General features: G+C 38.9%; 1 protein-coding gene across 1 annotated transcript in view; it reads right to left on the reverse strand.

Moving 5' to 3' along the window:
- YES1 (YES proto-oncogene 1, Src family tyrosine kinase) overlaps positions 1-14,764 on the reverse strand; it is a 52,963-nt gene that overhangs the window by 4,049 nt on the left and 34,150 nt on the right. Inside the window, exons 2-9 of the mRNA XM_056331555.1 lie at positions 14,308-14,580; positions 9,968-10,067; positions 8,759-8,857; positions 4,318-4,421; positions 3,375-3,524; positions 3,016-3,171; positions 2,568-2,747; positions 242-318 (exon numbers count right to left, since the gene is read on the reverse strand). Coding sequence (XP_056187530.1) covers positions 242-318; positions 2,568-2,747; positions 3,016-3,171; positions 3,375-3,524; positions 4,318-4,421; positions 8,759-8,857; positions 9,968-10,067; positions 14,308-14,572 — 1,131 coding nt within the window. The 5' untranslated portion in view covers positions 14,573-14,580. The remainder of the gene's footprint in view (positions 1-241; positions 319-2,567; positions 2,748-3,015; positions 3,172-3,374; positions 3,525-4,317; positions 4,422-8,758; positions 8,858-9,967; positions 10,068-14,307; positions 14,581-14,764) is intronic.

Below are 14,764 nucleotides of genomic sequence, written 5' to 3' on the forward strand. Positions count from 1 at the left end.
CTAGGAAGTATAGCACAGCAAGAGCTTGTGATGGCACAGGGTGTCTGGCTATACGGTATCTGCTAACTGGGTACTAGACTGTTTGTTTTTGCCAAATTACAAACCTACAACAGAATATGTAAGACAGAACAGTGTAAAATATCCACAGCATTCAATATTTATATTTAGTTGATATCTGATATAGTTTTAAATCTCTTCTCTAAAGCACAAAATCACAGTTGTCTTGGTTTATACAATGTACCTGAGCAGCCATGTCGACCAGCTGTGGGAGTTTTAAGTATTTCCCTTCTCCTTCCTTAAGGAAGTCTAGCAAGCTGCCTGTAAAAGATAACGCATTTTGGGGAAAGAAAGGGAAAACCCAACACATTAATTTGATCTGAAAACAGAAATGAGAACTTTTTCCCTAGACATTACGATTTATTCATCTCCCCAAATCTGTATTTGAAAATCCATCATTTACCAGAATACACGACTCAATGACTGTGCCTGATAACCAGCTAGTGCAAGTTTTCTCCAAGTATTTTGGAATCCATTTCAATAATTCAATAAAACAGATTGCTGCTTGATGATTATATGGCAATACATAAGGATTTTTTCCAATATTCCTGGTATCAATGTCTTTCCTAGCTGGGCTTTTTTCCCCAGTGAGATTTATAATTAAAGAACAAAAAACCTCCTATCCATTACTTTCTAACAGCTCCAATTATATACTAGAAAAATGATTCTGAAATTGGGTTCATTTTGTTGCTTTTTCTTCCTTACAGGGGAAAACAAAAGTATCTTGCATTCTTTGTAATATATTATCTTATCCCATTTATATAATGCAATTGCATTCAGAACATTACAACATAAGCAGTATTTGAAATCAGTTCCAAGGATCTGCACTTAAAGACAGTGATCTTTACACACATGGTAAAACTTGGTCTCTGACGTAACAGCTTTCCCTACGGTGTAATTATGCCATAAGTATACAGGAACCTAATCTCTTTCCTAAGAAACTGGAGAAGACTAATGATTAATCAGTCTCATCATAGTCAAAATTATGACAAAATTACAAGTGTGGTGATGGTAGAGAAAAAAACACTGAACCACATATCTTGCAATGGATTCATCGCTGTAGCCACAAATTAGGTAATTCTGATGTGGTTTTAGTCACTTGCTGTATTTCTGCATTGAAAGTAAAAGTGTGGCAGGCCAGACCCACACTGCTGCTGCTGTTTGTTGTGTGTGTTTGCACAGACTTTTTCCCACCTTGGCTCATGAGCTCAAAGGACCAAAGACGAACAAAGATTTCACATTGATCCTTAGTAACCTGTCCGCATTAGAAAAAATTTTGGGTACTGTGCAGTTCTCACCTACCTCTTTTCCTTGTAAAAAGAGAAAGAAAAAAAATTTAAAAAATTGCCACTAGCTTTCAAGTATGAACCACCAAAGAGGTTTTATGTTTTTTGGCAAAATGTGAGATGTTTTTCAAATGAAAACAGAGGCTTCCAATGGCATTTTTAACCTATAATTTAATCAAACATGCTACTGTTTTTCCAATTCTTCTGGTTTTTGTAATGTAACATCCCAGTTCTGGGTTTAAACTTTCCTTTTTCTTAGACAGAAAGCTATAAAGCATTTTTTTTTTCCTGATTGCCTTCCTGAAACCTGACTTCTGAACACTGAAAAGTGATTTTGCATGGCAGATTTAAGACCTGACAGACTATCTAGTGTTACTTAGAAACAACAGCACAGAAGGAAACAACAGCACAGAAGGAACTTTTTAGATTTTCTACTCCTTTCTACCCTTCTACTTACACAACACTTTAAAAAGACCATCCAAACAGGAAGAAGACTCCCATATATTTGTGGCAGAGTAGTGAACACAAGTAGCCACTCTCCTGGACTTTAAAATTGCTTCTATTTCTTATCAGGATAGCAAATAATCTCTGTGAGATGAACAGAAGTCTGCGTTTTTTAAAAAGCGGAATAAATGACTTGAAAATCTGCTGCTTCTTAATACTAATGTGTTTATTTCTACATTCAGCCTAAACCTCTAAATCTCTGTTTCAGCAGCAGGGGAAACAATACAGAGCAAGGGAAGAGGGATGAAAGACTGATAACAAAGGAGAGAGTCTGGAAAGAAAACCTCAACTTTTTTAACATTTACTATTACACTGCTGGAAAAGAAAAACTAAAAAAAAAAAAGCAAAATTCAACTGATTCTGTCATTGCAAGCACGATCTGTCTACAGGCAGGTATATTATCATGATGATATTCCCAGCTACGCCATCCAACTTTAATGTAACAGACAGTACACACTAAAAAATGAGGAGAAAACCCCCCAGTCTTGTACGGAAGTTTAGCAAGGGTGACACAGATGCGCAAAAACAGCCATGCCCCTGCTCACAATCTAAATCAGAACTGCTTCAAGTAGGTCAAGCGTTGATCATTTTAATTTAATCAAAATTTCTACTTATACTCCAGTCAGCTTAAACCTAACAATAATTAAACATTTAATTTGTTGCTGGGATCTTAAATAATCTTTTAAATGTAGTATCTTCAGATTATTCTGCCACACACACCTTTTGTCATGAATTCAGTGACGATGTAGATTGGTTCCTCAGAAACAACTGCATATAGCGGAACAAGCTTGTCGTGTCGCAATTTCTTCATGATCTGAGCCTCCTGCAGGAAAGCTTCTGGCATCATTGTACCAGGTTTTAGTGTCTTGATTGCTACTTTTGTGGTTCCATTCCATGTTCCTAGAGAAACAAATCAGATTTTATTCTCCACTATAATACTGAAGAGATTTTCTGCTGAAACTGCATTTTCTTCTGTTTTCTTAGCTAAAAGAATAATTATAAACTAGAATGATATTGAGTATTTTACTTTTACATGCCTGATGATCATTGGTATTTTTTCCCTTCACTTATTTGTCAGATTATCTTTCAGATCCCAATACTGATTTACTTAAAATACTATTAAAACATTCACAGAAACAAATGAAAGATGTCACATTTAAGTTCTTACCCATCCATACTTCACCAAAACATCCTTGGCCCAACTTAACTTCTAGCCTCAAAGATTCTCTAGGAATTTCCCAGGCATCTTTTGCTAGCCCCTGTGTTTGCGGTTTCACAGTGGGACACACAGTTGTTAGCTTATGACACAGCCCATCGGCATGTTCTGGAAAACAGAAAGAATAAGCTTCATAGTTAAACAGGGGTAACACAACATCCTAATATTGATAAAAAGAACGAGCCCATTTACTGTTTGTCAAAACAAGAAGAAATGTTATGGTTGTAAATTTTAAGAATAAGCTACATATGCAATTTTTCTTCCTCACAATAGGCACAAGGCAGCATTGGGACATTAGCACTTGGGCTTACCTCTGTAGTGTTTCACCAACTTCTGTAGAGATTCAAATTGTGCTCTGGTTGTGATATAGTATCCACCATTGTCAAGTTTTCTGATTTTGTAGTGTTTCACATTATCACCTCTGACCTCATCCCAGTCACGTATGGAAAGGGAGTAAGCACCTAGGAAAAAAGTCATACTTGGTTCTTCACCAAAAATTTAAAAACATATTTAATGTGTCTCCCCAGCTGTCATTAAACATATACATGTGTGCACATGCATATGTATCATGTGATAGACAAAAATGGTCATTATATCCATCTTGGTGGTGGTGGGAGTGGCAAAACGGGAGAGAGAAGAGGTACTGTCCTGTTTTCAGCTGTGGTAGAGTTAATTTTCTTCCTAGTAGCTGTTACAATGCTGTGTTTTGGATTTAGTATGAGAATAATGTTGATAACACACTGTTTTAGTTGTTACTAAACAGTGCTTACTCTAAGTCAAGCACTTTTCAGTTTCTCATGCTCTGTAAGTGAATTGCACAAGAAGCCAGGAGGCAGCATAACCAGGACAGCTGACCTGAGCTAGCCAAAGGGATGTTCCATACCACAGAACCTCACGCTCAGTGTATAAACTGGGGGGAGTTGGCTGGGAGGCGCTTGCTGCGGACCAGCTGGGCATTGGTCAGTGCATGGTGAGCAACTGTATTACGCATCATTTGTTTTTCTTGAGTTGTATTCCTCTCTCTCAATTTATCTCCCTTTTCATTGCAATTTTTATTAGAATTGGTATTGTATTATATTTTATTTTATTTCAATTATTAAACTGTTCTTATCTCAACCCATAGGTTTTATCTTTTTTCCCTGATTCTCCTCTCCATCCCAGCAGGGTGTGGGTGTGTGTTAGTGAGTGAGCGGCTGCGTGACACTTAGTTGCTGGCTGGAGTTAAACCACAACAGATATAATAAATATACATACCTTTAGTGGTTTCACTCTCTCTTACTAAGAAAATACCGCGCTGGTTCCCAGGATTTAAAAGTAGCCTTTCTGCATCCTTCCTGCCCATCTTACCAAAATACCACCTAGAAAAAATGTTAAATAAGACATGTGTAAGTAAAAGCTTTCAGTGCTCTGGTAATCATATAAATACAAATTGTGAAATCTCAAGCGTTGACTGGAATACTATTGTCCCAAAGCAGGTAAAGATCAACAAAATAATGACATCCATATAATCAAAAGATTAAGATGACCTATTTTTATATGACTCTCATTTCTACTGTTTGCAAAATACATGTAAAGAGGCTTCTATCCACAAATACTACTTTCTTCTGATTGTTTAACAATGGACATTGACAGTACTCAATATTGAAAGTAACACCCTCATTCTGGTTAAGCTGGATCAGATGACACATTGGTAGCACACTTAAACACTGCAGCAGCTGAAACTCCCTTCTATAAGAAGTTTTGGCTACTGGAAACCACAGGCCTGTCAGCCTGACCTAGGTGCCGAGGAAGGTTATGGAGCAGGTCATCTTGAGCACCATCATGCTGCACATACAGGACAACTGGGGGATCAGGCCCAGCCAGCGTGGGGTTATGAAAGGCAGGTCCTGCTTGATGAACCTGATCTCCTTCTATGACAAGATGACCCACCTAGTGGATGAGGGAAAGGCTGTGGATGTGTCTCCCTGGACCTTAGTAAAGCCCTTGACACCGTCTCCCACAGCATCCTCCTGGGGAAACTGGGTGCCCATGGCTTGGGCAGGTGTACTCTGTGCTGGGTTAAAAGCTGGCTGGCTGGCCGAGCCCAGCTGGTGGTGAATGGAGTCACATCCAGCTGGGAACTGGTCACAAGTGGTGTTCCCCAGGGCTCAGTGCTGGGGCCAGTGCTGTTTAGTATCTTTATCGATGATCCGGACAAGGGGATCGAGTGCCCCCTCAGTAAGTTTGCAGGTGACACCAAGTTGTGGGGGAGGGTTGACCTGCCGGAGGGCAGGCAGGCTCTGCAGAGGGATCTGGACAGGCTGGACCGATGGGAGAAGGCCAACTGTTTGAGGTGCAGCCAGGCCCAGTGCCGGGCCCTGCCCCTGGGTCACACCAGCCCCACGCAGCGCTACAGGCTGGGGCAGAGCGGCTGGGAAGCGCCTGGTGGGAAAGGGCCTGGGGGTGCTGGTCAACAGCCAGCTGGACATGAGCCAGCAGTGTGCCCAGGGGGCCAAGGTGGCCATCAGCATCCTGGCTTGTATCAGAGACAGTGTGGCCAGCAGGACAAGGGAGGTGATTGTCCCCCTGTGCTCAGCACTGGTGAGGCCGCACCTCGAATGCTGGGTTCGGTTTTGGGCCCCTCACTACAAGTGACATTGATGCACTGGAGCGTGTCCAGGGAAGGGCAACGAAACTGGTGAAGGGTCTAGAGAACAAGTCTTACAGGGTTGTTTAGTTTGGAGAGGAGGAGGTTCGGGGGGCCCTTATTGCTCTCTACAACTACCTGAAAGGAGGTTATGGACAGGTGGGGTAAGGTGTCTTCTCCCATATAACAACCAATAGGACAAGAGGAAATGGCCTCAAGTTACACTGGTGAAGGTTTAAATTGGATATTAGGAAAAATTTCTTCACCAAAAGGGTGGCGAACCATTGGAACAGGCTGCCCAGGGAGGTGGTAAAATCACCATCCCTGGAGGTGTTTAAAAACGCATAGATGTGATTAGGGCCATGGTTTAGTGATGGACTTGATGATCTTAAAGGTCTTTTCCAACCTAAATGATTTTATGATTCTATGGTAGAAAACAGTATTTAATGCAAAGTGGGTGTGCATAAATGTCACTGGATGACAGGTTCATTTAGGTTGGAAGGGGCCCTCCAGAGATCTCTGGTCCAGCCTCCTGCTGCAAGCAGGGTCAGCTGTGACCTGGCTGCTCAGGGCGTTGTCCACTCCAGTCTTGAAAACCTTGAATGATGGAGCCCACACAGCCAACTGGGCAACCTGTGCCCCTGCCTGCCTGTCGTCAGGATAAAAAGGTTTCTTCTTATATCCAGCTGGAATCTCTCCTGTTTCAAATTCTATTGCCTCTCATCCTTCCCTACCTCAGTAGAGGGAGCAATTTTTTCTACTGATCATTTAGAAAGAACCCTGTGGTAGATATCATTTACTTCTCTATAAGTAACAACACACCTTTGTGGCGTTCATTCTGACATCGAAAAGTACACAGATGTTTTAAAACACCTTTGTTTTTTCTTGCCTTAAGTTCTTTCACAAAAGGAATTTCTTCTTTTATGCTCCCACAGTGTGCTCGTCCTGATGAATAGCCTGCACACAGCTCTGTCCTGAGCCAGTGATAAATTTTAAGGTCCGTATCCCAGTGAACCCCCAGACTTCGGAATAACATTATTCCTAACTACATTTTATTTTGAATATGTGCCTCAGAAGTCAAAGTGATGCAAAACATAAATTTCAAACATTTCCATTTGATGCTGCCACAGCATCAAGCAAATCTGGCTTCGTGAGTGTTGTGAGAAGAAAATTAATATTGGAAAGTGCTGCAAAACAATGGTTTTGTGGGTGAAACATTTGGTGGGGAAATACGTAGGTAAAGAGGGATCATTTTGTTGGCCTATAAACAGAATGGCCTGTACATTTACTTGGGAATTTGAAACTTATTCTTACTTTTTTATTTTATTTATAGGTTGACTGTTTAAGTAGATGTGCAAAATTAGAATTGGATATGAGAGTACATACACGTGAGACAATTTGGATGTAACCTATAATCTTATTGAAGCAAACCTGAACCCTAGTTAACTACTCCACATGAAAATGCCTCTTCCCCAGACTACCACAACAATTTACAAACCGTAAAGTGTTATTTTGTTTCATTGCCTATAAAATAATAGTGGGATTTACTTGTTCTTTTTATAAGCACTAAATATTTATATTATGGTATCATTCAAAAGGCACATGCATAATACAGATCCCATCTCATTCAAAAGGCACACAGATAATATGGATCCCATCACAAGCAGTTTGTTATATAAATGACTTCAGGTTTTAGAAAAGACCACTTCAAGAAAATCCTAGCAACTTGGGTCTGTGTATTGCTTTCGCACTTGCAACTAAGTGCAATCACAAAAACCCCCCTATAAATGCCATCAAACCCCAGGGTTAACAAATGAACTCTAACGCAAATGAACTCTGTTCCAAATGCTGTGGTAATATTTAATAAAATCAGCACTAATTCTTTTAAAATAGTCAGTTTGGAAAAGCTTCCTCACTCATCACCTCTCAGTCTCACCTCCAGTCATCACATAAACTAGCCAGCTCTTAGGGGCCATACTTTCTTTGCAGAAACACTGAATTCTAGTTTGCGAGGGGCTATCATCCCCATTTCAGCACTACTGCATCTGTAATGACAATATGGTTTTACTGCACAGTTTTTTTAAAAAAAACACCCTCAATTTTTCTTCAAAAAATCTGAAGTCAATAGTTTTAAAAGCAGCTGAAACTCAAGGGCATAAATTAACAGTGCATCTTTGATCCAATTACTTTTTAATAGCAAAGAGCCAGGTGACAGCAGTAGCAACATGCTAAAGTCTCAGCTTGAGATTCAGGAAACATCTTGGAAATCAGGCACTTTTCCCAGAAGTGCATTAGCAACACAGAAATATGCAGCTCATGTATCTGGGAATTGCTTACTGGTGGTACTATGCCTGTATACTGAAGCAAGAGCTGCGGAGCTTTATATTTCTAGTACAACAAATACGATTAATTCTATGGAACAAGCATAACCTGAAACTGTACCCCAGCTCACAGTTCCAACAGTAATTTTATGTGATTCTGTAAGGGTTCTGGGATCTTTGTTTGTAAATAAATGTAGGAAGTACTGGCACCCAAAGCAATACAATCTCCCAAACCATAGTAGTCCTTAGTGTGCCTAACAATTTTGTCACCAAAAAGTTATTACAGATTAATAGATTAGCAATAACTGTCCACACAAATATTTTTTTTAGAATGTAAGAAGAGGTGCTACCAAGGATAGAGCTGACCAAGCAAAAATAAGGATAAAACCCTAGAGCTGACGGTGTGTGAATTCTTTAAGTAAAAAACATTCATTTTTGCTTTATATGAAAACACAATGCATGTTCCCCAATTCTTATCTTCATTATTGCATTCTCCCATCTTTTTTCCTTTAGCCCTACATATAGCAAGCAGGCACAAAATATTTGCACTTACTAATATTTATACCTCACACTTACTAATAATTATACCTTTGACATTATCCAAGTAGCATTGCTATCCTTTAATTACTAGTATTACCCTACTTCACCTTTAAATGTTACATATAATAAATTAAAGGAATAGTACCACCACAGGGCACAAAGTGTAGAATGGATAATAAGAACAGATTGACAGGATACAATGTCTTACTCTTCTGCTTGAATGGAGTCTGCAGGAGCTACGTAATTGCTTGGGATGTAGCCTGTTTTTCCTGTAGCAATGGACCTTGCTTCCCACCAGTCTCCTTCCCTGCAATGAAACACCAGTTATCTCCTCCACATATAAACAATACATCATTCTCTAGCCCCTATAATGTCCCCACATATGAAAGGCAGGTTAAATGTAGGTAATGTGTTATTTTAATTATCAAGACATCTAAACTAGTTTGTGCTGCACCTCAATACATTTTTCTTTTCATTGTAAGCAACATGAATGCCCCTTAATAGAATTCTGCATTTTAAAGATTTGGGTTTAGTTTTGTTTTGTTGGTTTTGATTTTGAATGTAAAAGGATTTTATCTATATATGCAAAGTGTAAACCTACAATAAAACATTTTATGGCAGAGCTGTGTAAAGAAAATTCCCAGTTCTCTAGTCTTCACCTGCCCCTCCCAGATCATTCTGCCTGTACGATGACAGAAAGCAATGAAGGAAGCAGGAAGTCAGCTAATAAAATTAGAGAACTGGACAAATGAAAACTGCTACATGTATGAATTAGAACTATTATGGCAGCCAAAAGCTGCATGTAAAGAAATCTCCAAGGTGAACAAATTATTTCCTTTTCACTAGACTTGCTATAATACTGTAATGCTGATGCAACTGAACTAGAACATCAAACCACTCATAAGCTACCTGAGCATGGATTTACTGTGGAGGCCAGCTAGACTTCCATGGCGAGATGTCTCTGCCTCCAGGCAGTGCACTCACCTCTGGTATTTCACAGTGCAGTGCTGCCAGCTGCGCCCACCTCCCCAAGAGATATGGAAACCTGTCAGAGAGAATCTGCAAGGTGCAGAGCCTGGGATGGGACAGTACATGTCTCCACCTCTGCTGCCCCAAAGGGGGTAGCTGTGGCTCACTGGAGCAGGGAGTGGAAGGATGCCACCCAAGCACCTGAGGAGGAGAGGCTTGGGGCTGCCCTAGTCACTACAGTGCTACATCTGCACCCAAATCCTGACCTCAGCCTGAAGGTTACTGTCTTACCACTATCAATATTTTAACTCCATGCTTGCTGAACATTGCATGCATTCAAGGAAAAAATATCTCTTCACTGAAACAGGATACACAGATTGCAAGAAGAGTTGAGAATCTATTTATTCCCAACAACAACCAAGTGAAGTTTGTGAAGGAGAACACTTACGTGTTATTTATTATCTGGAACCGTTCACCTTTCTTAAATGAAAGGTCATCTGTAGTTCTAGCTTCATAATCATATAAGGCCACAAATACAGTAACACCACCTTAAGAAAAAGAAAAAAAACAACCCTCATATGATACAGCAATAATGTAACACTTGATTTAAGGACTTGCTTGCGAACAACTCATCAATTTTGATCTGGAAGCAACTAAACACTCTGGGTTGCATCTCATTTTGGAAGCTGGATCAATAATCAGCTAACTTCTTAAGACAGTGGAAAGCCTACAAACAGACACCCTAAAAATATGCTTCCACACCACAAAAGGCAGCTAGATACATCACTGGAAGTACATTAATAATTAGAGCACTTGTATACAGAAACCTGCACAACACATCAGCAGTAGAAAAAGCTCGCTTCTTTATTAAGCTAGCTTCTTGTTAAATGCAATTCTAGAAGATCCTACACCACCACAACCATAAACCATCAGCCACTAATTTTTACAGAAGTAGTTTCCTATAAATAAGCTATAAATAACTGATGTGTTCCAAACCTTCTGAGGTTATACATCAAGGAATTGAACCAGAACTAAAAGTTTTCTGTTGGGGACAAAGACATTTCTCTGCTTTAGGACCAATAATTTTTTTAATTCAATCAAGTCTCCCCATCAGTGAAGCAGACCCTCGCTCAGGATGATCCATCAGTGCAGTACTCCAGAGAACAGGGACTGAGATACATCTCAGGAAAGCAGCTGCAGTTCACCCAACCCATATTCATGTCCCACAAATAGGATACAAGTGTGAGAGGTGGATGGTAGGGAGGCTCCTATACTTATGGTAGGAAAACTTTTTCTATTCTTGAAAGAATTAAGCTATAAAACTGGGCTAAAAGAGAAAGAGGGAAAGGAGAACAGGCTATATAAGATGTACAAGTGAAAGTTAACTTAGAAAACTGCAGATGGGCAACAGAGAAACTTTTTAAGCTCTAGAAATGCTATTTCACAGTCTAAAGGAAATTCAGAAAACCTAGTGATAGTCCAAGCAATAATTTATTTTAAAATGTGTAATATCACATCTCTAACATGCACATATATGTACCAGGAAACACATGCATCCAATTTGAAGACCTCACACTTCACAGTACAGTAATCCAAGGAAGAATACATAATGCAACAGGTATTGTCGACATCTAATATTATTTTGCAGTGTACACTTTCTGATGTAAGAGTTTCCAATCACTTAAATATTTTCATTTGATTTAGAGTCTTCCTGTGATTACAGACTCTCAGCAGGCCACAGCTGGAAATGAATTTACAGTTCCTCTAGGAAAAACAGAACACAAAATCCCCACAGGAGGTTAGAATAATTGAGAGGGTTTTTTGAAGTGTGATTTATGAACTGTAAATGACTTAGAATACTCCCTAGAAGTTAACAGTTCCTAACCAAAGTTAAAAATCAAGATAGTTCTACCAATTTTTGCCTGCATTACTATCTACTACATGGAGCAAGAAAACTGTGGGTATACATACCATATTTGCACAAACAGGAAACACATGTTACGGAAATAAACCATCCCCAGAGAGTTCTTCGGCACATGAAGAAAATCAATACTTTCAAGTCACAATATCACAAAAGTTTTTAACTGCATATAAAGAAACTGGGAGACTCCAAGAACTTTGCACCAAGATATACATCTAGGAAGATACTAACGTGGGAACCAGAGAGAGAGAACACCTCTAGACAATGTAGCACTAGTCAAAGTAATGGATTCAAATGTAAACCATGCAATGAAAGAATTATCGGTAATCATCAGTACTTGTGTACTCTTAAATATTTTTAAAGAAAGAATTGAAAAAGCTAACATATAATTCTTGGAAAGTTTTGATTCCAACACTTCAACTCTTCTGACTCCCAAGTGTTACTTACTTCACAGCAAAGAATAATAAAATATGGAGAACAGCATCAGCACAGAATATTCTAAACAGACACTGCTCAAATAGTTTTTGAAGTCTCTTCCAGCTGTTTTCTTTGTGAGTCACTGCAAGGTGATTTAGTTTAGCTGTTCAAGCTATTTGTGGTCAAAACATTTCCCTTGAAGTTTATCCTTTTGTTAGGTCAGTATTCCCATCCTCTAAGACTGGTTTTGGAGAGAATACTTTCTTGTTCAGCATGAGGATTATAGAGAATTATTGCTTACACAGCTTCATGGAAGGCAAGAACAGTGGTCCATTTTTCTGTTTGGATTTTCAGTAATATGAATTCTATGAATTCAAAGTATCTGATGACTGGGAATGTGTAATACAGGAGCAGCGTGACTAACTCAGATTTCTTCTCCTTTTCTGCTCTAGAGGAATAAAACATGGCTCAACTCTTTTCAGCCACCTCACTACGGGCCATGATGACAACCATATCATCCTCTTGTCAGACATCACTGATGGACTGGATAAGTACTACTGACACTTACGTCCTGTTTGACAAACTCATCTACTCTCCTCTCTTGCTAAACAAAGGGCCACAGAATGCAATCCAGTGTTTTATTCATCACAAATACAAAGAGCTTACAGCCAGATGAAGTTTGTCATCTTACTCATTCACAAAACCACCCAATTATGATGGATCTGAAAATCGGTACTGAATATACCAGACAATTGCTAGTGCAATTCTATTTATTTATTTATAAAGTGTGTTTGTTTGTGGATGGGCTGACTGCACAAAAATGAGGAGGAATAATTATATATGCAGCATCATTTTACCTGATTGCAAAATGATAGGAACATTCACCCAAATTCAGCCTGCCTGCTGATAACTGAACTCACACTGATGAGGTATTAGCCTATCTTGTCATGAGAAATCTCTTCTGCTAACTCTGGTCCAAGATATAACATCACTAACTACCAGCAGGAGCAGGGACAGGCAAAGGAACATCCCTTCTGGTCTCTGCAGCAAAGGATCTGTGGTACCTGGCAGGGGGCTACATCCCTGATGTCTGGTAATGTCCAGGAGTGCCTGCACGCAACTGCTGGAGATTCCCACGTGAACAAAGAACCAGATCTAGTAAGAAGAAATACACAGAGTTCTTGGAGAAGATGAAACATTATAAAAACTGTCCTCAGTGGAGCTAAAGAATAAAAAGAAATGCTGCCCTTACTTCATTTCTGCATATGCTCATCCAAAACAGGGATTCTGAGCTGACTCAAAGATTTTGAGACTGGAGAGATGCTCATTTTAATTATTTGTTTTTTAATTAATTCCCAAAAAGGGACTACATTACCTGATAATTCATATTTGGTCTCCTGAATTGCTTGATGTCAAGGTCACAGTGGGTTTTCATGGATCTCAAATTTCTTGTGTTTAAAGGATTTTAAATGCCACTGTAACCAAGCAAACATTTAATCACTGTGATTTTGCTAACATTAGAAGTTTGTGGGAAAACTAGGAATAGACTAATGAAGAAATATTTACTGTGTTTTGTGCAGTGTCTGTGGAAAGCTTCTAGAATAAATTCCTTCCTCTCTCTCTCAAAAAAAAAAAAAAGAATCACAGCTTCCTCTCAAAAATATCCAGTAAAACTACTGAAATTAGCCACGTGCACAAAATCAGTATTTTTGTAAAGTTTTTAAGATTTTCGTATAAAGGTGTGTTTGTAACATCAAATGTGTATATTGCTTTAAAATGCTGTATCATCAGAGACTTCGTATCTCAGCCAAGAAGGTCTCCGTGCCTTGTAAATTCTATTATTACATTTTCAACTTTGGTTTTAATATGACTATCAACAATGAGAATTCTTCTCTTTTGTTTCGCACATATTGTTCATACAGTAAAGTGCACAGAATATACTGCATATCCGGCTTAGCTTTATAAATGAACACATTTGATATTGCATTAATGTAAGTAAGTTAAAGCTAATGAAGTGAGTTTAAAAATCAGTTTAAAATACTTCCTGAATTTGAAGTGTTTTTCATTTTGCACCTCTCCAAAAGTTTAAAGCTATTATCCCATGTGCATCCATTTGTTGTCTCACACCTCCAACAGTTTAGAACCTCTAACACAAGTTTTTCAACTATTCCCATTACTGCCTTTAATGTCTTAAAGTTCTCTGTGCTATGATCCTAACTGTGCCTCCCAAAAAACAAAAGCCAAAACAGCCAAGCCTCAGTCACTGGTGAATATGGGCTGTAAAGATACTGAAAATCAGAAATCCCTAAAAGACAATTAATTTTAGATTTGCAATTTATTTCTGTGTGGCAAGAGGTCATAGTATTTTTTAATATGACTGCCAGCCTTTAATAGTTAATAATAATATTTTTATTAATAATAATAGCAGCATCAGTTTATGTAACACTCACCTGTTAAAGTACTAGGATATGGACTTGGCACAGCTGAAAATGAAGATGATGCTCCTCCAAAGGGTGTCATTCCTGAGGGCCCTCCAAAAGGAGTCATGGAATGACTATTAAAATTAACTGCTGATCCCTTTATTGACGGTGACTGTGTTGCTTGGCTGGAGTCTGATCCATAATGGCTGACATGGGAAATAACAGGTTCTGGAGTATTATCAGTTCTGTATTTCATGGATGGACCTTTATCTTCTTTGCTTTTAATGCACCCCATAGTTGCTTCTGTGAGAATGAAAGGAAAAAAAAAAAGAGATTCACCTCCATGTTGTGTCTTTTGAAAGTTAACAGAGAATATTCCCAAAAAGTTCCCCAAAATGCTGATTTACTACTGTTTAAAAAAACCAAAACAACCCCCAGAAATTGCTACCACATGCAGACTATAAACTCTGATGAAAAAGAATCTAAG

The sequence above is a fragment of the Falco biarmicus genome, chromosome 3, assembly GCF_023638135.1.
Source record: "Falco biarmicus isolate bFalBia1 chromosome 3, bFalBia1.pri, whole genome shotgun sequence".
Classification (NCBI taxonomy): domain Eukaryota; kingdom Metazoa; phylum Chordata; class Aves; order Falconiformes; family Falconidae; genus Falco; species Falco biarmicus.